This window comes from Stenella coeruleoalba (assembly GCF_951394435.1).
Source record: "Stenella coeruleoalba genome assembly, chromosome: 16".
Lineage (NCBI taxonomy): Eukaryota > Metazoa > Chordata > Mammalia > Artiodactyla > Delphinidae > Stenella > Stenella coeruleoalba.
The window spans coordinates 38,790,024-38,812,957 of NC_137162.1; the positions used below are offsets into that span (position 1 = coordinate 38,790,024).

General features: G+C 38.7%; 2 protein-coding genes across 5 annotated transcripts in view; one reads left to right on the forward strand and one right to left on the reverse strand.

The window, feature by feature from the left end:
• PRKG1 (protein kinase cGMP-dependent 1) overlaps nt 1–22,934 on the forward strand; it is a 1,402,246-nt gene that overhangs the window by 40,362 nt on the left and 1,338,950 nt on the right. The window lies entirely within an intron of this gene.
• Nucleotides 1–22,934, reverse strand: part of A1CF (APOBEC1 complementation factor) — a gene marked incomplete at its 5' end in the record, with an annotated part of 48,578 nt that overhangs the window by 17,213 nt on the left and 8,431 nt on the right. For both annotated transcript variants that reach the window (XM_079899918.1, XM_079899917.1), the window contains 4 exons: nt 623–787; nt 7,082–7,320; nt 12,220–12,350; nt 14,124–14,258. In XM_079899918.1, coding sequence (XP_079756044.1) covers nt 623–787; nt 7,082–7,320; nt 12,220–12,350; nt 14,124–14,258 — 670 coding nt within the window. The remainder of the gene's footprint in view (nt 1–622; nt 788–7,081; nt 7,321–12,219; nt 12,351–14,123; nt 14,259–22,934) is intronic.

Below are 22,934 nucleotides of genomic sequence, written 5' to 3' on the forward strand. Positions count from 1 at the left end.
CACTCCAACTCCTATCATTCACATTAGTTAGGTGGCACTTCAGATGATAATGGATTTTGATGTTCTCAAATTCTGCTTGTAGATATTGAAATCAGCTTGCATTTTTGAACAGTAATGTCCAGCCACACATGCTTTTGGAAATCTTTTTTTTTTCTTTAACTTTATTTTATTTATTTATTTTTGGCTGTGTTGGGTTTTTGTTGCTGCGCGGGCTTTCTCTAGTTGCGGCTAGCAGGGGCTACTCTTTGTTGTGGTGCACGAACTTCTCACTGCAGTGGCTTTTCTTGTTGCGGAGCATGGGCTCTAGGCACACGGGCTTCAGTAGTTATGGCATGCGGGCTCAGTAGTTGTGGCTCACAGGCTCTAGAGCACAGGCTCAGTAGTGGTGGTGCGCGGGCTCAGTTGTGGTGTGTGGGCTCAGTAGTTGTGGCACGCAGGCTCAGTAGTTGTGGCGCATGGGTTTAGTTGCTCTGCAGCATGTGGGATATTCCCAGACCAGGGATAGAACCTGTGTCCCCTGCATCGGCAGGCGGACTCCCAACCACTGCGCCACCAGGGAAGCCCAAGCATAAGTGTTTTTAAAGTATGTTTTGAAAAAGTAGTGTTGTCTGGTATGTCCTACCTGGTTTAATATTGTTGAATTCTTTCTCAATCATCTCTTCAGAGGTAGATAGCATTAGGTTTCTTACATATAGGATTTTCACGGAAGACATTGTGTCTTCATCAACTTCTACTTCTGGTTCTGCCCAGTCTACTGCAATAGGATGTCCCCATAACTGAATTCTTCCTGTTGAGAAAGATCACAAGTACGATTAATTATATAGAAATTAGGACATCATCTCAGTTCATACTAATGGACTTTTAAATTGAACCTTGAGGTCTTGATTGAGCAAGAAGACTAATATTAAAAGAGGTGATTATTGATTTTAAGAGACATTTCAAATAAGACCTGGCTAGAAGGGAGTTCTGTATGACAAGAGGCTTATTATAATGATAGGGTATAAACGGAACTCGAACGTGGTTTAGGAAAAGAATGGATTTAGGGCTCAGACATAGAGTCTAGCTTCCTGAAGCATTAGAAAGGTCATTAGGAAGTATATGTGCTGCGGTTGGAATCTGAGTGATTAGGTACCACCACTGAGCCATCCAAAAATGGTGCATGTGAAGGGTGGGTAGGGCTCAGGTACCCCTAGTTTGTTTTCGGTCGCTTACACTCGGTCAGAGCTCTGATCAAATATATTCCCTCCTAATTCTCGCTTTGTCAGAACATAGACAACTCAGAAATCTGGAGAAAAAGTTATTATTATTTTCCAAATTAAGACAAAGAGCAATGAAGAGTCTATGATGGGAAATTGAACTCATCGTGAAAGGGTAGCTGTTATCCATGACTACATATATATTTATATTCCTATATAACTGCAATTTATTGTCTTGCACTCCACTGTGTGTTTCCCATATTCTCTCAGTCATAGTAACTCTGTGGGGAGGGGAATGACTTTCCCAATTTTACAGAAGAGGAAATGAGCTTTTGAGAGGATACCTTACCCAGATCTATTTCACTTCTCCACTGCCCCCTTTTGTTTTTTGTTACTCAACCCCGTACCCCTACACAGTACAGATCCATGTTGAAGTGATGAGAGGAGGGTGAGGGTCAACTCAATTTCTTAATTTGATTGGAAATGTTTAAATATTACACAAGAGGCAAGTATTTTTAATCAAAATGCATCTTTTTATTCCTTAAAAAACAGTCAGTTGGGGCTTCCCTGGTGGCGCAGTGGTTGAGAGTCCGCCTGCTGATGCAGGGGACATGGGTTCGTGCCTCGGTCCGGGAAGATCCCACATGCCACGGAGCGGCTGGGCCCGTGAGCCATGGCCACTGAGCCTGCGCGTCCGGAGCCTGTGCTCCACAACGGGAGAGGCCACAACAGTGAGAGGCCCGCGTACCGCAAAAAACAAACAAACAAACAAAAACCAGTCAATGAAAGCATCTGTGGCATTGACATTCTAAAACTCAAACAAAGGATAGATGCATCCTAATGAGTTAGCAAATCCCAGTGAGTTAGCGGGAGGCTGGCTCCTGCTATCCCAGTTGGCTGGCTACCTTGTTCTGCCTTGTAGCCCAGACGATAGTTTTCTCCATCACTCTTTTCCCCCTCCTTTCCACTCCCCTTCTACATCTCCTTTCCGTTTTATTCCATTCCCTTCCTTTCTATGCTTTACATAGACTTTACTAAGGGTCTTATCCCAAAAACCCTAAGGCTCCCAGGTGACTCTGGTTTCTGTAGCTCAGTGGTTCTCAATCTTGGCCCCACAGTAGAAGAGCTTACAAAAATATGTATTCCACTGTGTGTGCTGGACTCAGGTCCTTTCTACCTGCAAGAATAGACTGTTAAATTTTCAGAATTTTGTGAGTCAATTGATGTCACCTTGGTGGCTTGAAATGAGCCACAGTGGGAGCGTTAACAGTATAGAAATCCAAAAATATTACAAATCAGTGCTTTTGATTTTCCCCTGGGAATCATCTCATCACTGACCTCTGGACCCTCTTTTCCAATTCTGATTTAAGTGGTCTAGGCCTCAGGATTTTGAAAAGCACCTCAGTTAATTCAGCCAAAATTGAGAACACTGTTCTAGCCCATTGGCTTTTGCCTTTCCAGACTGGGACCACGGTAAGTCATTCACAGGCCTGAAGATGTGGAAAAGGTTAAAGTGGATAGAAGTGAGAGGAGGTGCAGGGAGCAGTGATTTCCATAAACATCCCTGTGAAAGTCAGTGTTGGAAAGTGATTTGTGAACTTGAGCTTTGAAGTCAGACAAGTTCAAATATCAGATTAATGATCCTGGCTAGGAAACAACCTTTCTAAGCATCAGTTTCCTCATCTGTAAAATGGGGCTCATAAAAGTACCTGCTTCTCAGGGTTGTTGTGAAGACAAAAGAAGGTGATGCCTTAATGCATATATGAGGAATCTAGGAAAATGCTACAGATGAACCTATATGCAAAGCAGAAATAGAGACATAGACGTAGAGCACAAATGTATGGACACGAAACGGGGAAAAGGGGGGTGGGATGAACTGGGAGATTGAGATTGACATATATACACTACTATGTGTAAAATAGATAGCTAATGAGAACCTACTGTACAGCACAGGGAACTCTACTCTGTGCTCTGTGGTGATTTAAATGGGAAGGAAATCCAAAAAGGAGGGGATATAGGTATACATATAGCTAATTCACTTTGCTGTACAGCAGAAACTAACACAACATTGTAAAGCAACTATACGGCAATAAAAATTTTTAAAAACCCACCTATTTAAAACTTTAAAAAAAAGGGACTTAATTTATCGCTTTTAGATGATAATTCAATAATGTACATTCCTCTTGAGTATTTTTGATCTATTTTTTGGGAAGTATAGTTTCCTCAGAATATGCGTTCTTTGTGTCCAATGTGAATAGTGTCACTCACTCAAATTAGGTATGATTTTTTTTAGAACTTTGTCATTTAGAAGAAAGCAAATTACATTGTAGACGCAATAAATGTTTCCATACTGAGTGGTTCCCCAGGTGTTGCTATTTACTTCCCATGCAGGTGAGTGGCTAGTGTCATTAGCTGATAGATTTAGCAGTGGATCACAAAATTTGGCTACACAACAGAATTATCTGGAAAACTTAAAATATCAGTGCTCCAACGCCGCCCCCCAGAGAAGCAGATTCAATTGATTAGAGGTTGATTTGGGCACTGGTATTGTTTAAAAACCTCTTCAGATGATTCAAATTTGTAGCCCACCATGGGCCACCCTTGATTTAGATGATCAGATCTCAAACTTGTGGTCTCAGGGGCAGTTGCATCCTGGGAACTTGTTATAAATGCAAATGATCAGAGCCCATACCACACCTACTGAATCAGGAGCTCTGGGGTTGGGGGCGCCAGCAATCTATGCCTTAACAAGCCCTCCAGGTGATTCTGATGGAGGTTAAGATTGCAAACCACTGTTGGAACTTTTTTTCAGAGTATCCTTAGAATGCTTTGATAATGCCTGAACTGGATGCATCCACTTTGTTCTACGTACACCTCAGTAAAGACGCAATGTCAAGAGGGAGCTTCCACTGTTGGAGGAGGTAGGTGGTGGGAGGCAATATGCCACTTTAGACCACAATTTTCTCTCTGTCTTCAAGTCTGGATCAATTAAGAAGGAAAAGCTTCTTGTGGTCCTTGCTTATCACGTTTCTTAAAGCTCTCCTTGTCCATTCAAACTGGGGTCTCCAGAGGATTGCCCATTACTGAAATCCTGTGTTGTTGCTTAATCTATGGTGAGGTCATAGGTAGATGTCCAAATGGGTAATAGATTTTACTCTCAGGCTTCGGTAGAAAGGAAGCAGTTTGCTCTGGCTGGCTTACTCACCGCCTCTTGTTAATCTGCTGATGAGGCAGTCTGACTGAACTCCAGCGGACTGAAACTCAACCAGCTGAGGCCAACTTAAAGGGCAACAAGCAAAGTGGGCGGGGCTGCCTCACATCATGATGAGGATGAGAAAATGCCTGAGGAGAGTGAGGCAGCCTATATATTGCTGCGTCCTGGCCAGAGCATCTGTAGGGAGAACTCAGGATCTTGGGTGGAAGCATAACACGGTGCTTGAGAATTCTTGCCGCCTAGCTGCTCAGCCTTGCCCGGCCTAGTCAGTTCAACTCAGGTAAAGAGAAGCTCTTTCTGTGGGTCAGTGTGCTGTTTTCTTTGAAGAAGGGAAGCTGACGGGAAGTTTTAATTCCCTAGGAACACTGATTGTCCGGCTGCTGAAAACTCTCTCTCCCATTTTGGACCCTCTTTCACTGCCATCCTCCCCCATCCCCCAAATGATTGTACGTATTTGTTTTTACAGGTAATGAAGGAGGAAAATGATTAATGTGGGGTGGAATAGTGGAAGCTGGTTTCTCAGTGAAGTGGTGGCTAAGCTGGGGCTTTGACTTCCGTGAGTCAGTAGAGATGGGGAGGGGCAGGTCATTCTAGGAGGGGATACAGCCTTCGAAATAAAGGATACAAAAAACGAGCATGGTGTTGTCTAGGCCACTGAGTTTGTCCTGATAGAAAGGAGGGTGTTTATCGTGAAAAAGAAGGTCCAAATTGTTTGAAAAGAACTGGGGCCCCGAGTGAATGACGAGCTCAGAGGTTTATGCTTTATCTCATATGCAGCAGCAAGTTGGTGAATATTTTTGAACTAATGAGTGAGTGACATCATTCAGCCTCTTAACAAGGAGAGATTGAATTCCTACTATTTGGAAGAACTTGTGGAAAGGATGATATGTTATTTTAGGAACACTACTCTGGTGGTAATGTTTAGGATGGAGTAGGTGGGGGAGGTGGGGGGCTGGGGGCATCAAAGAGAAAGCAGAGCTGGGAGAATACTTAGGAGACCTTGAAAAAAAATAATCCAAGGTTGGGAATATATGTGTTTAGCCTACAGTGATGACCTGAGAACAAGATGGATAGGAGGCACTTTTCGAAGGCAGAATTGTTGATGTTGAAGAGGACAGCAAAATATTAAGTTCAGGTCACTGAGAGGCTAGGTAAGCAGCGTGGGGAGTTCTAGTGATTCTGTGCACCTGTGAGTCAGGCGACTTGACCGCTTGGGTAGTGAAGAAGTAGTGAATGGAAGCTTCCCCATTAAAAATATCCACCTCAGATCAAAACATTTTTACTGTCAAAATTTTAAATATTGATTTCATCTTCCCTAGTCTTTGCAAAATTTCTCTTTCCTATGTTTTATAGCAATACTATTACACATGTATAAAATATATTAATAATATTATATTGAATCTAAAAAATGTCCACCTCCCAATAGATTCAGCCATTTTGGGGGATATCTCATATTTTTTCACTTTAAGCTGCCTTCATGAAAATATTATTAAAACATATTCCCCAAGCTCAGAAGCCATCTTTCAATTTTGAAAATTTCTGGAGGGCTACTCCTATTGGTTTTATTTTAAAAAATAAAAATAAATGTGGGTGTTTTTGTTGCTGTTTTGCTTTGCTTTAGATTCTGGTGACTTCCATAGTGCTTAAGAGAATCCTTGATTCCAGTGTGTTCAATATGCCATTCCTGACATACTTATCATTTTAATATTCATTTTAATACCTTTGTGTAAGTTTGGGAAATATTTTATAACAAGCACAGGACTTTCAATAATTTTTCCTAAGTTTATCTTAGTGGGGCAGTGTCTTGGTGGAGTCTTCTAAACCCAGGAATTTATGGCTGTTGACCAAATAGGACCTACCTCGTGGTTGTAGCATATAACTAAGGTGTCTTTCTATGGAAAGCTATTATTTCTATTACCTAAAATTAGACAAATTATTAGACACTAGGAAGTTATAATAAAAGTACGTCATTTTGGGCTTCCCTCGTGGCGCAGTGGTTGGGAGTCTGCCTGCCGATGCAGGGGACACGGGTTCCTGCCCCGGTCCGGGAGGATTCCACGTGCCGCGGAGCGGCTGGGCTCGTGGGCCATGGCTGCTGAGCCTGCGCGTCCGGAGCCTGCGCGTCAGGAGCCTGTGCTCCGCAACGGGAGAGGCCGCAGCAGTGAGAGGCCCGCGTACCGCAAAAAAAAAAAAAAAAAAAAAAGTACGTCATTTTAATTGTCATTGGGATAATGTATCACTTGCATATTTATTATTTCTACATTATAATGGATAACATATACCCTATTTCTAATAAGCCTGATAACAAAAACTATATACAAAGATAACTGTTGACTGATAAATTTACTTTTAGGGAGATTCTTCAGTTTAAAGATTCAGTATAGGGTTGCTATAACTTCAAGTTCTGGATTTCTCCTGTGCAGTATACATTGGATTTAATGCACGAAGTGAATAGTTTTCAGAACCCAATCTGTGAAAACTTCAGGGAGCTGAATCAACTGTGAGATAAATAAGAAAGACCGAGAGTTTAAAAAATGTAACGTAACCAGAGATAAAGAGCAAAAAAAAAAAACCGAACAACAGGCTTCTGTTTCCTTTGCTAAGGAGCACAGCAGCCTGAGGCAGGCAGGACGGGAGTGGAGAAGTCTCCTCTTTGAGGAGGGGTCCTAACCTGGCAGAAGCTTCCTCCGGGCCATGGCAGCTGCCCGATGATTCTCATACTCCACGAAAGCAAAGCCCCGGTTTTTGGTTTTATCGGCAGCACTTGGGTAGACAATGACATCCACAACTCCTTCGGTGACCTTTTTCATCTCTGATAAGATTTCTTCTCTCTTTTTGGTTTTTGGGATTCCCCCAACAAATAATCGGCAGTTGTCCACGCTGGCACAAACCCCTAACAGACGCCCATTTCTGCGAAAACAGCAGGGATTTTGATTGGGGAGAGTCCTTGCTTGATTAAGGTTTAAGACGGAAAAATGAAAATATATATTGGAATTGAAAATATCAGGCCGGGACCTGATATGGCCTGTAGATATGGAACGTTTGGTCGTCTTAGTGTTTAAACTGGTTTTGGAAAGTGGTAGCTGCTTTTGAGAAACTGGAAGTTCTGTCAACCTTGGTTCTGCATTTTTAAAGAAAAAAAATAGTTGAAACTGAGTTGCGTCTGCTGTTTTTAGAGTATATGTAGATTTCACTAGTTATTGTGAATCCTGGACACTCCCTAATACATCGTCAATCCTGAGGTCTTTACACCTGGCTCAATGTACTTTTGTATCCTGCCCTGGAGGTATCTGAGGTTGCAACCCCTGGTGCTCCCTTTTTCTCCAACCAAATAGAGAAGCTATTCTGACATGATCATTATTATAGATAGTCCCTTACACAGAACAGAGTTTCACATATTATTTGGCCGACACAAGGAGCCCGTGAGATGGGCAGAATAGGTATTGTTTCCATTTTACAGTTGAAGAGCTTGAGACTCCAAGATATTAAGTGACTTGCTTAAGATTTTGTGGATTTTGAGAGTTAAAATTGGCCTCTGGATTCAGTTTAATCCCTGTTTCTTCCACTGTGCAGTGTTGCTTATCAGCCAGTTGGTGGATACCTTCGTAGGCAAGGTGTAGGTTGGTTCAACTTTTCTGGGGGACATGTGGGAAAATGTATCAGAAGTCTTAAGTGTGCGTAACCTTTCGCCAAATAATGCCCCTCTAGGGGAGTGTCCTTAGAAATAAAGATGAGCATTAGCATTTTTGTGTAAGGTTATTCACTGCTACTATTTACAATAGCTCCCAAATTGGAAATGAGCAAAATAGTCCACCGTGCAGGACTGGTTTAATGTATCTCAGCTGAGGTGACTGACTCTGGGGCTGGACATTTCCTCATTGTATACCGTGGTATGTTTGTCATCCCTGGTTCTTGACCACTAAATGCCAAGTGCCACCTGTTAGGTCATCCAAGAATGCCTCTTCATCTTTCTCTATGTCCCTTAGGGGGACAATATTGCTCCTGGCTGGGATGCACTGGTATATAAAAGATGAGCGTTCATAACATAGGATGCTCTGTGGTCAATAAACATAGTAACGTAGGAGAGTATTTGATGGTTGAAAATACCAGTTCACACTATGCTGCTGCGTTTAAAAAAAATGTAAAATGAGTATATGAGAAAGCCATTTTGCTTAAAACTGTAGAAAATCTAGAAAGACTATAAAAATTCAACATGGTGATTCTCTTTAGGCAATAGGGTAATGAAGGAACAGTTTGAACTTTTATTACTGTTTTTTGGCTGTTTTTGTGTGTTGTGTATTAGGCCATGTGACTTTTGTAATAACTCAAAGTTATTAAAAATGGGTAAAGTTTGCTTAACAGAAACCACTCATTCCTCCTGAATAAAAAGTGCTCAGCCAGGTGACTGGGAGATTGCTCTGATTTCTCGGAACTAGTGGCTCTCAGCTGTGTGGCAGGTGTTCTCACCCAGGTTGCACCCTGTCCCAGTTGTCTTCTGTGCTCTGTTGAAGAACTAAGGACCGCATATCAGATATGTAACAGGTCCATCTCCGTTTGTTGAACATTGTCCTAACAATGTGTTTTTTCTGGGGGGAGGGAAGGGTCGATAAAGTGATCTTTCAGGGTTTTTTTTTCTTTTTTAACTTAAACCTTTTGTTCCAAGATACTATTTATTTAGAAGTTTATATTTTTGATCATTCGGGGGCCGGTCAGTTACCAGTAGGGGGCGCCTAGAGCCTCCATATCCTGTTTTTAAATCTATGTGATTTGTCAGCGAATCCCAGAATTGCTTGGAGACGAAAAACTCTCCCTCAAAAGCTGAGGACATGACTTTAATGTCGCCAGAAGCCAGGCATTTAGACGATGCTCAGTGGATATTTGATGACGAGGAGGATATGACACCTGTGGGTCTTTTCCGGCTAAGAACCTTATCTATCCCCTCAGAGACAGTGGCTAAAAACAAACCAAAGGTTTGTAACAAGAAGAGGTAACAAACAAACCTCTTCTCTACAAGAAAGGTTCTCTCTCTGACAACATCCAAGGCAGAGTGGAAGTAGGTGAGGTTGGCCCTGGGGTGTCTATTCTGCTATTTCACATTCCATTTATCCTACTCATTAAAATCCAAAGTCACTCTGTGCCTTCACCTTGCTTCTGGCATCCAACCTGAACTGTAACTGGCATTTTGGCCACCAACTTTCTCTTTCCAAATGCTTTGTCATATTTTTCCTCTTCCTTTTCTGCACCCTCCTGCCATCATCATAACCATCAGCAAACATTTATAGAGCATCTGATATGTGTCAGGCACTGAGCTTTACCTGCATTATCTCTTTTATTTTTCCTAATCCCCTCCATGAGGTAGGTATATTTTTGTCTCTATTTTATAGATGAAGACATTGAAATTCACAGAGAGGATACTGTTACTTTTTAATGGCTTGTGTTCATTGTTCATACCCCATCTATTTTCAGAAAGTCTTGACCGGCTCCAGTGTGTAACAATGTATTAAGTAGATTCACCGAACTTTGTTGATTCCCTACAGAAACAATTCTACATCCATCTCAACTTAAAAGCTATTTTGAGAATAACCTTTGCTATTAAGATGTTTCGTTTCTATGAAAGACCAAGGAATGGAGAATCTTCTAATTCCTGAAAGCATCACTAATATGTCTTAATATAGCTTTTTATAGCCCTTTCTAAAATAACAGTATATATTATTTCGTATGATGGATGCTCGGAATAACTCTGTGTGATCAGGTGATAATATAAAACGGATGCTGAAAGAGGTCAAAGGATTTGTCCAAAGGAACCTGGGCTAGACCTCTGGTCTCCTGATTCTCATACCAAAAAATTTTCCATATATCGGAGCTCTTTTGGATCCATGGTGGCATGTGTGGAAGGGGAGCCTCCTTTATGTTTTTTCCAAGAATCTGTTCCAGAATCCAATCCTGGTACTGAATGACTAGGCTACTAGTAGTTGCCAAGTCCAATCAATCTTTTCATGGCTAAGGGGCTTAAGAAAAATGACCCAGTAGTTGACTGACTGCAGAATTACAAGGATAATGCAGGACTTATTTTGAACCTATAGGAAGTGAGAGAAAACTAATGACAGGAAATCTACTCTCTCTGTATTCATTTAATTTAAGATTCCCTGTTTTAAAGTGCATCTCTATTACAGGAAGAAAATATAGGTGAAAGACTGCATCTCAGAATTAATGAATGTGCTAATATGTAAGAGTTCTATCACTTATTGACGTATTACTATGTTCCAAACACTAAGCTAAACATATTGAAATCTTGATAACATCCCCATAATAAACCTATGAAATAAGTATTATTATTCCCACTTTATAGATGAGGAAATTGAGGCTCAGAGAGGTCAAGTCATTTTTTGACACTCAGCTGAGGCCCATCTGACCCCAAGCTATTGCTTTTTCATCTAACACACTAATCTTTCTTCCATGTGGCCCTGGGCTTCCTTAAGAAAGTATTTATGGCAGTTCCCTCTGGTTTAGATTTTAGAACGTAGACAATTTCATGTATTGTCAATTTATAAAAACCAGTTATTGATTGTATAGGGTCAGTTATGTCCTGGAACCCTGTGCTAATCCCATGGTTTCAAATATTGCCTATATTTGGCTGACCCCCAAATTTACGTTCCAATCGTGACCATTCTCCTGACTCCAATATCATACAATCACCTCCTCAGCAACTCCCCTGGGACGTCTAATGTGCATCTCAAATGTAAATTGTCCCAAACAGAGCTCTTCATGTTTTCCTGTTATTCTCCCAGCCTTTTCCATCTATGACACTATCACATCCGCACATACTTGGACCAAAATCCTAATTTTCCTCCCTAAATTGTAAATCCACTCACACTCTAAATCCAATATTTAGCCAGTCTTGTCTATTCAACCTCCAAAATATATCACACATCTGACTTTTTACCACCTTTACCACTAACCCCTTATGCAAGCACCACCGTCTCCCATCTAGTTCTAGACACAGCAGCGGCCTTTGAACTGCCTTCCCTCTTTCAGTCCTTACCCTGCTACAGTCCATTCTTCACTTAGTAGTCAGAGGAATGGAATGTTGTAAAAAAGCATGAATCTGATTAAAACGTCCTGTAATTTCCCCTTTTTTTTTTAGAATAAAATCCGAATTCTTAATGATGAAATATAAGACTCCCCAGCTGTATTGCCTTCAACCCTCCTCTCTTTATTCTGTTCCGAAGGCTGGCTTTCTTTCTGTGCCTTTAACACATCATGCTTATTCTCATTTTGAGACCTTTGCACTTGCTGTTCGTTCTTTCTCTGAAAGGATTTTCCTCCAGGTCTGACCGTCATGGCAGATTGTTTTCATTCAAGTCTCAGATCAAATTTTACTTTCCGGAAGAGTATTTTCTTAAATACATCAAGTTAGAGTAGCAACCTCCTCATACAACTTTACCCCATTTCCTGGTTTTTATTTTTTCAAACTCTTTTAAATAATCTTATACATCCGATTGCTCACTATGAGAGTGGGAAAGTGTACCTTGATACTTCTAATATTTTCAACAGTGTCCAGCACATATTTTTGAAATGGATAAATCAATGAATTTTGCTTCTTTGAACATTTCACAGAACTTAGTCTGGCACCTTACATAGTGATGGTTAAATAAACATTTCATTAAATTGATTTCCAAGAAAAAGAACTAACCTTTTATTTCTGATTTTGGCTATATTTTGCATATACTATATTAGATAAACTTGATGGAAGAACAGATAAAGGTACATTGTCTGATTCACTTTTAATCTAGGAAAGATGGGTCTTACCTAATTTCATAATTATTAAGTTGTTTGATTGCATTCTTGGCTTCTTGTTTATTTGAGAATGTTACAAATGCATATCCTCTATTGTTGCCATTAAAATCCATCATCATTCTCATCTCATAAATTTTACCAATCTACAAGTAATAAGAGAGAATTCATATTTATACATTTGTACTTCCAAATGAAAACACACACACATGCATACACAACATTTTCTGAAGTCTCTGCCGTGTTTGGCATTTGCATCCCATGTATAATAGTTTGCATGTTTTCATGCTGGGTTGAGATCTGTTATCTGACTCATGGGCAAAGTCAGGATAAATAAAGAAAACATGTACAAGTGGCATTTCAGCCGGAGTTGCCAGAATGTATATTTTTGGCAGAGCAAGTGACCTTTCATCACACAATTATCTGGGGATTTATACGATATCTTAGGGACCAGAAAACACATTTGTCATCAGAAGTACAATTTCTTGATAGATTTGTCCTTGCCCTTTACATTGGCCTCTGAGGCCTCCGTAGTTTTTATCTTTACTTGGTCATACTCACCAGTGATGTTTAAAATGAAAACCAAGAACACTCATTTGGAGCCTTGTGAAACTGACTTCTTAGCTATCTTTTCCACCTACCATGATATAAAGGTGAACATAGAAGGTGTGTTTCAGAGGATGGTCCTGGGAGCCCTGTTTTCTCCATCTGTAGGCTGAAGGTAAATGCTAGTCTTAACACAACTGATCCAGGGCCAGCACCTCCATGGTAGCAGTGTACTCACTCTATCCCTCTCACTGTAACTCCTCTGCTTTGCTTATATACTATTCCCTCCTGCTACCCCAACTGTTCTCTATAATCCAGACACAGCAATTCATTATTGCTGGCTGCTGTAAGACGGGTGGCCCACACAGACGTGAGGGACACGAGTGGGGAGAAGAGGTATCATTAAGCTACGTCTATTACGTCAGTGGTGTCTGACCCACAGGTCAGCCCCACGCCACCCCACGGTACTCAGTGATGGATGCCTATTTTTTTCTGGGCTCATTAGGAAAGAGTTCAAGCATGTTTCATCTCTGCATTTCAAGTGTTTCTTGGTGCTCATTTTCATGTTCAGTATATAAGATTCTTATAGGATTAAGTCCTTGTAATTTATGCACGTCCCAAGTGACGTTGTTTGTATAAAATTAAGAGTAGTTCTGAAACAGCTGAACTACACACACACACACACACACAGAGCTGATTTAGGAAAAGAAATAGCTAAACTCTCATTAAATTTTCTAGGAATTTTAAACACCACGTGGTAAATTATCGAAAATGTTAATTTTGTATTTTTGTTTTAACTTTGGGTTTAGTAGCAAAACATCATTTGGAGTTCAAACTGAGGAAACTTATTCCTTAATTATATAGTGACTTTGAAAAACCATGTTATTAATCTTGTTGATTGCATTCAAATTTGTAGAAGGAAATTTTATTCTGGATCAATATGTATGGGGACACGGCTGAGCCATGACATACATATTTTTTAATGTGAAAATCTTACACTTTATAAAACCATATTAACATTTCAAAGTTGAAGCAATATCTTCTTTTAGACAGGTTGTTGTGTTATTCTAGATTGATAGACCTGTTGAGTTTGCAGTAAGACGGCTATGCTAGTGGAGATGGGGGATTGAAATATAGATTAAAAAGTCATCAGCAATGGTAGTTTCAGCTGTCAGTAACAGGACAGCTGAGTCAAGGCAGTGATAATTAGGGGCCAATCACTAACAGCTGGGAAGGTTTTAACTTTGTCCATGATTGAGGAATGGTAATTGGAAAAGAAACCATCACTGACCAAGAAGAATGAGAGTGAAAGCAAGGTGAAGAGAGTAGTATTTTTTCCTTGAAAGATTAAAAAACAACATCTTTAGACTCACTTTTTCACATAATGGTATAAGTTCATCTTCAAAAAGGTCTCGGGGAAGTTTTCCAATAAAAATTTCACAGCCCCTTTCTGGGGGTGCAGCATCCCAACCAGGCGGGGGACCACCATATTTTCTTTGTCCATTTTCCTGCAAATCCCATGTGGATTGTAGGAGGGAGAGAAGAAAACAATAGAATCTTTAGTTTGAGTTCCTCAACTATTTTCAAAATCATTTCTCAATAAGGAAGATACTTATTGACAAGTAATAGTAGTGGACTGGTCAGAGGATAAAAATGGACGTCTCTTTTGTATGAATTTTTTAAAAAATATTTATTTATTTGGCTGTGCCGGGGCTTAGTTGTGGCACATGGGATCTTTAGTTGCAGTATGTGAACTCTTAGTTGTGGCATGCATGTGAGGTCTAGTTCCCTGACCGGGGATTGAACCCAGGCCCCCTGCATTGGGAGTGCGGACGCAGTCTTATCCCCTGGACCACCAGAGAAGTCCCTTTTTTGTGTGAATTTCAACACCGTGCTCTTGCTTCAGCGACTTGCTCCAGATAAGCACTGTGAAAACTTATAAAGTGCTGGACAAATATAAAGGGTTATTTTTTTGGTTTGTTATTATTTTGCCATTCAGACTCACCAATGCCTGATCGTCAAAGGATATGATTATAATTTGAATCTGGGGTTCTGATTTAATATTGAAGTCTATGAGGTTCTGGACCTGAACTACTTGGCTCCATGACCCACTAGCTGTGGGGCATTGGGCAAATTGCTTTACTTCCCCAAACCTCAGTGTTTCTCATATATTAAGTGGAGATACTATCAGCTTTTGATTAAAGGAGATAATGTATCGAATATGCATGGCACAGGTCTCGGCATGTGATATATATTCAATAGTTATTAATTCTCTTCTTGCCTCCCTGGATTGAGGCTGTTTCATGCACTGAGCATGGCAATGTAGGCCCCTAAATAGAGACATCTTGAAGGTTAACATTTGAAAGAGTGGACTGGCTAATTTTGGGGGTAACCAATGAGGGACTTGTCTTCAAAGCTGACAAGATGGTGAAAGGTGTTTACTAATGTTGCATCTCTGTGGAGAACAATGCAGTTCTCAGTCCAAATACTGTAGCATTAGCTTCTATATATATTTTTTCCTTTGTTCTAAAAAACCCTTGGTAAATTCAATGTCCTTTTGGGGGAGGAGTAGCACTGATGCTTGTCTGCCCTGCTGTCTGTATTTTTCTGAAGGTTAATGACCTAAACATAACTTCAGGGGCCCCAAAGTAAAAGATAGGCCTAATCCACCATTATTGAGCTGAAATAATTCATTTGCTGGAGAAGAATAAATTTACTTTCCACTTAGGTATAACCAAAGCTCTTTGTTATACTTTAAGTGATTTTTGGAGAAAGGAAAACATAAAAGACCAAATATCAGTATTGTTGCTAACTTCTACAATTACTACTTTAAAAAACTTTTATACCGTAAAATGATGGATAAAACCTAGTAATGTATAAAGTAAAAAGAAAAATTCCCCAACGCATCACCCTACCCATCTGTAGAAATAGTTACTGTTAAGTTTATCTGCCTTTCCAAATATTTTTCTATGTATATTTTCAAAAGACATGTTAGTTATTTAAAGACATTGTTTTTCACGATAGTTGTTTGTCAAAAAAAAAATCAAAGTAAAGCAGCTTCTAGTTTCACTGTTAAATCTTTATATATACTAACTTGAGACTTTCTCGGTTATTTTATAAGTGGTAGTACAAAGGCTTTTTGGATCACAGTATTTAAGTATTTAAATGATGTCTGTTATTGCAATCATTTAAAAAATTCCTACTAATTTAATCATGTTGCCTTAAGTTAAAAAGATGTCATATGGGTGTTCTACATTGCCTTGATTACTTTTTGCTTCAAGCAAGTAGGTGCTTTTCATTTTACTAAACGTTGAAATGTTTGCCTCAAGAGTTCTTGCATTTTTTTTCTTCCCCTATATTCTTGCAGGATTATCCAGTAGAAAAAGTGTCAGTGAAAAATCTGAGAAATAAAATGTTTTATACTTACAGGAAACAAAACAAAACAAAACGTAAGAATTCAATGAGCATATCTCAACCAAGAATTTCCTAAAAAAAGAATCATATTTTCAGAGACATATTTAAAGTTTTCTTACTTAACAAATACCTGTATAACACTTAGTATATGACAGCACTGTTCTAATTCTCAGTATCATGAGTTAAGGGCTATTACTATCCGGACCTCACAGAAGACAGTTAAGCCCACCGAGATTAAGTAATTTGCCAAGATCATGTGGCTGGGGAGTGGAAAAGTCAGGATTTGAAGCCAGGCAGTCTCATTTCAAAGGCCATCAGCTTAATCTCTACTACATTTTGCTTTGTTATGTGGTAGTCTAATCACTTATAACAGATTCACACATTTAAGTACTTATTTATGAAAAAATTATCATGCCACTGAATTGAAAATTCTCTGCTGCATTTAAAATCCTTTCCAATTTCCAATCGTTTTACTACACAAATTTTAGGGAAGAACATATCTCATACCTATTGCTTACAGAGGTGTATTTCTATTGCCATACTACAGTCTCCTTCCTTGGGTCGACTGTCACCATTTGGTTTATGCTGTTCCTCTGAGGCCATTTCTGTATTTCTTAAATGTCTGGAGATATACTATTCAATGGATTATTGGAATAAATTTAGTATAATCTTGGCAGTATTTTTACTATTCATGCTGAGGAAACCAAACTTTCATCGCATCACAGTGAAATGGTTATTCCAGAATTTCTCATTTGACAAGCTCTGTCTGATAGCTTGAAAATAAATAGGCAACCAGCAGATTGACCTTTAGAATTTTCCCCTCAACTTTCTTGCTATAATTGTTAAAAAAAAAAGTCACAAACTATTTTGTGCATGTCACGTATATAGGAGAATTCATCTGCTTATAAGCCAAAATGATTGGGTAGGAGAGATGATTGATTCTATTGTTTCTGTAAACAATTGAAATAAATTCACCAAGAGTATTTTGGGGGATCACCAAGAGTCTGACTGGTGAAGTTCAAGCACTGGGGGAGATTTGCCCTATGAGCCACCCACTGGGCTGGGAATGCACCAGTGGTGGAGGTCCAGGCCACTTTAAGACAGGCGCTGGGCATTAGTCATGGGGTTGAAATAGCTGTCCGTTACTCGGAAAGGACAGTTGGGAGCTGGATTGCTGGTATTTTAGGCAGTATTTTTATAGTTGAGGAGTTTAAAATAGATAAAGCCTAGTTATAGCTGCTCTTTCCTCTCCTGGCTGATGTCCTTCTTGTGAGATGAATTCCTCCGGCAGCACAAATGTATTAGTCATTCAGAGAGAGAAAATATAGGTTTTTGTTTTCCATGAATGTTTGTTCATTGAACTCTGGGATCTTTTATTTTTCCAAAGACTTGGAAACCATTTATTCTCTCACATCACACATAAATAGGTGAAGACCTTCAACTGTGTGAATTTAAAAATTAAAGACCTCATTCTAACTATAAATCCAGTGGCTTTAATTTAAATACTGGATACTGAGCCTACCCAGTAAGTATTTGGAAGTCCCTTCTGTTGCAGATATTTTAAACCTTTCATGAAGGAACCGTAGAGTCTTTAAGAAATTTTATATGCCATCTTCTTGACCTTGGATAAAACCACCCAACCTTTAGTAAATGATTCTAAGCAATAAATCTTAGCGTGAAGGACAAGTGGACAGAGTTAATTTGGGCCACCTGGTATCTGATCTTTTAATACATCTGGGAAATCTGGGCAAAACTGCCTTTTTCCTATAGCAGTTAAAAATAGCAGATACTTGCTTTTCTAGTGTCCCTTGCAACTAGGGCAGTAATGGTTATAATAAATTGCATTCTGGTGCAGAAATTTTCAACGTGCTAACATTAGTGTTGAATCCTCCTTGGATACATTTTCTTATCATTCCAGGTTTGTGGTGTGGTTTTGGGTTTCATTCCTAAAAGCTTACTCTTTAAAAAATTTTTAAATTTTAATTTAATTTATTATTAAAGTATAGTTGATTTACAGTGTTGCATTAGTTTCAGGCGTACAGCAAAGTGATTCAGTTACACACATACATATCTTTTTTTTTCCCTAAAAGCTACTGTTGAATCTAGTTCTCTAAATTCAAAATTTCTGTAACCCAGCATCCTTTTAATAAACTCCTTTTCTGCTGAATCAGCCAGAATTTACCTCTAATACTTGCACATGATAGTAACAGCAGCAAAAAACAACAGCTAAAACAGTGGCTAACTCTGAGTCAAGCAATGTGCCAAGTGCTTCCCAGGTATTAATTCATTTAATCTTCTCAACAAACCTATGAGGCTGATACTACTATTACTTTCATTTTGTAGGTGAGAAATCCAAAGACATAAAAGCAGTAAGTGGCAAAGACAAAATCTGAATCCTGAGTCCATGCTTGTAGTTATAACATTTTTCTCTGTTTTTTTATATTAACCCAATATGCTCATTATACAGATAAGGAAACTGAGTCCAGAGATGTTATGTGACTTCCTTAAAGTTACACTGGTTAAATTTGTTGCAGAAAACACTAGACTAAATGTCCTCTGATTCTCAATCTGGTGAACTTGGCAAATATACTGTTCAAAAGTCGTGATGACTTTTCTTCTCAGGCTTACCAGCCTCACAATTTTGTATGTTGTATGTCACACCTACTTTCTTGTTCAACTTCATCAAACATGGACACCAGATGATTGGTTGTCTCCCATAAATGAACCGATTCATAAACTCAAAGAATATTAATTAATGAACCCTCATTCAGTTTATTTTTCTGAGTAGTAATTTCAATTCCTTTAATGGTTCTTTGGAAATTTGATATTCCAAATCTGTAATCATCTTTGTGGTTCCCTTTGGTCCTTTGTTTTTTCTTGCCAAGAGGGAAGAAATTGTGTATGTTTCCTTATTCAACTGCCTTCAGCTGTTCTCCTACCCATTTTCCAATTGACTATGTTTGTATCTATTTCTGCTCCTGATCGCTCAGGTGCTGGACAATCTCCCCATGCTTGGTGACATTTCTGACGTTCACCAGCATGCCAGTCACCACCGCCATACCAAGAACAATGGTTCCATGGCTAAACTCCTGTGGTCTCTTCTCACAGCTGATGCCAATGCATTGAGAACAGCTTTCTGGACTGTGTCTATTGCAGTTCATAAATTAATAGCATATTTTCCTGGTTGTTGATTTGAAAGGTTGAATAAAGGTCTTTACAAGGCATTATTTTTATTACCTTTCACCTGTGTACCAACTATATATCTCAATATGTGATAGGGTTCAAGGCAAATCTAAGGGGCCTTAAATAAGATGTACCAAAAGAATCCTCTTAGATGTGATTTTAACTTTGGTCTGCTAATGCTGTTATTGTTGTTGAGGACAACAGACGGTGCTATAGGGAATGTTTATTTTGTTAATTCTGTATGAAAGATAATGATCTGTTTTGTGTATTGTTTGTTTACCTGCACATCTTAAGACCAGTGACTGCATATTGGTAAAATCTATTTTAGGCTAAGAATTTTTCGAAGGCAGAATTTATTTAACTTATATTCTGTGGAAGTTGGCGTTACCATTATTAGCTATTTTTTAAAATCTTTGCATTCATACACAATATGAATGTCAGATATTTTCTTTAAAATAGAAAGAGCAATGATAATTGTGGTGTAAAGACTGAATAAATGGGATGTTTGAATTTGTAGAAATGTGGTACTATAGTTAGTAACAAAGAGGCAAAGTTAGGGCAGGAGCATAACACATGAATATAAATTTAACTTTATCATACAGCCCAGAGTTTCTCAAAATATTTTATGTGAGGTAATATTAGGTGGTTTATAGACCAATGCTTTATTTTAATAGTTATGCATTTATTTTATTGTACATCAGGAAAATATATTTATCACATAAAACCTTTTCCACTTACATAAAAGTCTACTTTTAACACTAAACTCAGTATTTCTATTCAAGTTATTTAATGAATTCTAAATAAATATTATTTTTGGCTGTATGTGTTTATGGCAAAAATCACAAAGATGCAAATAGATTTTGGCTTTTTAAAATTTATCTTTGTTTCAGTCTTCAAAAAGCTTCCACATTTGATTTTTTAAAAATATATGGTATGGTTTGTTCATAAAAACAGCTATCAGCAAATTATGAATCATGTTCCTGTATCACTTTGGAAGACTGACTGTTGAAAGCCTATTGCCTAGGAAAATAGTCCTAATTTCATTTCAAGTTGCTCGTTGTCTTATGGAGGCAGAACTAACTTGTTATCAGATGATGCCTTTAATAATATCATCTTCTAATATTTTCCCTTGATGGATTATGTGTGACAACCACCCTTGAGGAATTCAGTATCTCAGTTGTTGAAGGATTTAAGAGCAAACAGGCTTTTAAAAATAACTTGCATTTTGTAAAGCTCATTATATGTTTTTGGCCAATTCATGGGTATATTAAATCCAAGAATATCCTTACCCAAAATTAGAAATCAGAAAATTTATTTTTTTGGAGCGTGTATGTGTGTTTCTACATAAGAGAACAAGTAAAATGCCAATTAACTTCTAAGACCCTCTGTTCACATTTGCCATGAGTTTCACTAATGATGGACTGCACAGCATATATTATCTTGAGACCAGGATTTGCTGTGTTCATGCTCACTTCTGGCTCTGGGCAGTTGCCTTGTCTTACTGCTGCAATCTCCAGGAACCTATAAATTCCATCTACAAAATAACTAGGTGAAATCTTTGGTGATTCCTTTATCCATTTGGGGCGTTTATCTTTTTGCAATGTGTAATTTATTCAATAGGCCCATGCAACTTTTTATTATAGATACAATTTGCCTTTCTGAATTGACTAATAGTAGTCAGAGATCTGATTAAATGACATAAAGATATCCCCATGCAAATAAGGACATTTGGCCTTATGCAGATAATGAACATTTGGTTTGGGTTAATTGCTCTTCTATCCTTTCCTAGTTCAACATATGCCAAGGAGAATTCCATCAAATGCACTTGTCTTTTAGCATGTGAGAAATTTTATACAGTAATTAATCTCCTTATCACACCCCCATGAATTTTTACAAGCTGAGGGTCTCGGCAAGACACTAAATTTCTCCTGACTTGAAATTCTTCATTTAAAAGGGAATAGGGTTAACTAGGTGATTGCAGAGGTCTTGGGAGGGTATTAGGATGGTTGTGAAAGGGAGGCTGACTTTCACCATATTAAAATGTGGAAAAATGTTCATAGGATGTTTTCTGAGTTAGTCAATAGGACCCTTAAAGGAAATGTAGGGATTTTTAAAACCAATGTGTCTCCATTGCATATCCCCTTGACACCTGGTCCATTAATTACTTAATGACTTTCTTTGCATTGATTCACTTTCTTAAACTTACACAAAAAAAGAAAATACCGTTCTCATAAGTGGAGTATCATTTCCCACAAATGGAAGGTCACTATAAAAGAAACTGCAAAAGAAGGAAACCATGATCAAGTTCTAGCTGGACATCGTTGTCTACTAAAAGTCCTGAGCCCTAGTTCTGCTGTTTAAAAAGATTAGCAGAGGGAGGGGATATGAGGATATATGTATACATATAACTGATTCACTTTGTTATACAGCAGAAACTAACACAACATTGTAAAGCAATTATACTCCAATAAAGATGTTACAAAATAACAACAACAAAAAAAAAGATTAACAGGGGCTGGAGAGGTGTTTAAGACATACCTTCAATGACTTCCCTCATCAGAAAGCTTGAAATAGAATTGAAAGTGGAATCATTCTCTCATGATGAAATTCAAGGTTATTGAATCCTCTGTAGGATTCAAGGTACGGTTCGGCTCTCTACCCTGCATCTCTGAAACAATGTTAAAAAAAGGATCACAGCTACTGAAGTCCTACCCAAATTCATGATTGCATGTTTCTGTGATCTCATTTTTTCTCCTTAGCCTACGTTAGAGAGCTCTCTTCGCGTGTCATAATAACATTTTAGTTGCTGAAGATGAAGAGCCACTTATTTTTGATTGCTGATTGGTATTAACAGGTAACAATTTAAAAAATCCTGAAGTTGTCTGCAAACAAAGTCTAAAGTTCAAAACAGCCATCGGTGCTTCTGTGTATTTGAGTCATGAAATTTACACCAGTTTTTAAGCTGATAAAATGGAAACCCTTATGTGCTTCTAGTTTAAGGGAAAACACTATAATCCATATTTTGCAAAGATTTTGAACCTTGTATTGAAGACCTCATATATAACCAACTTTCTATTAGGCTATTGGAGGAGAAATTCATTGCTGTTTGAAAATAGCTCCTGGAATGCCTTTCTATTTCGTGGGACGCTGAAGTTCCCATCACATGTCAGGTACACACACTCTCCACAAAAGGATTCACAGAGCTGCTTCTTCATTTGGAGTCTTCCACACCAGCCTGTGGCATTGCTGGCTAGTAGAAGCAAGGCTTCTAAGGTGCTTGATAATTAAGTTAGCCTGTGGGTGGCTGGAGTGATAAGCTTAGGGAAACACATGCCTGTGATGATCTACTGGTCCCACCCTGTTCTCATGCTTAGTGCCACCTATTTAAGGAATTAGGACATTCACCAAGTGCATGGAAGATAAGTCCTTGGCTAGCGGGGACAGGAGCAGTTGGTGAGAACAGGCAATAGAAGAAAAAGTAGGACCCAGGAACTATATTTTACCATGAAGTCAAATTCCTTTTTCTGTCCCTAGGATTTTTGTGTGGTGGTTGGAAAAGAATGTCAATGCCACAGTGTTCCTCCATC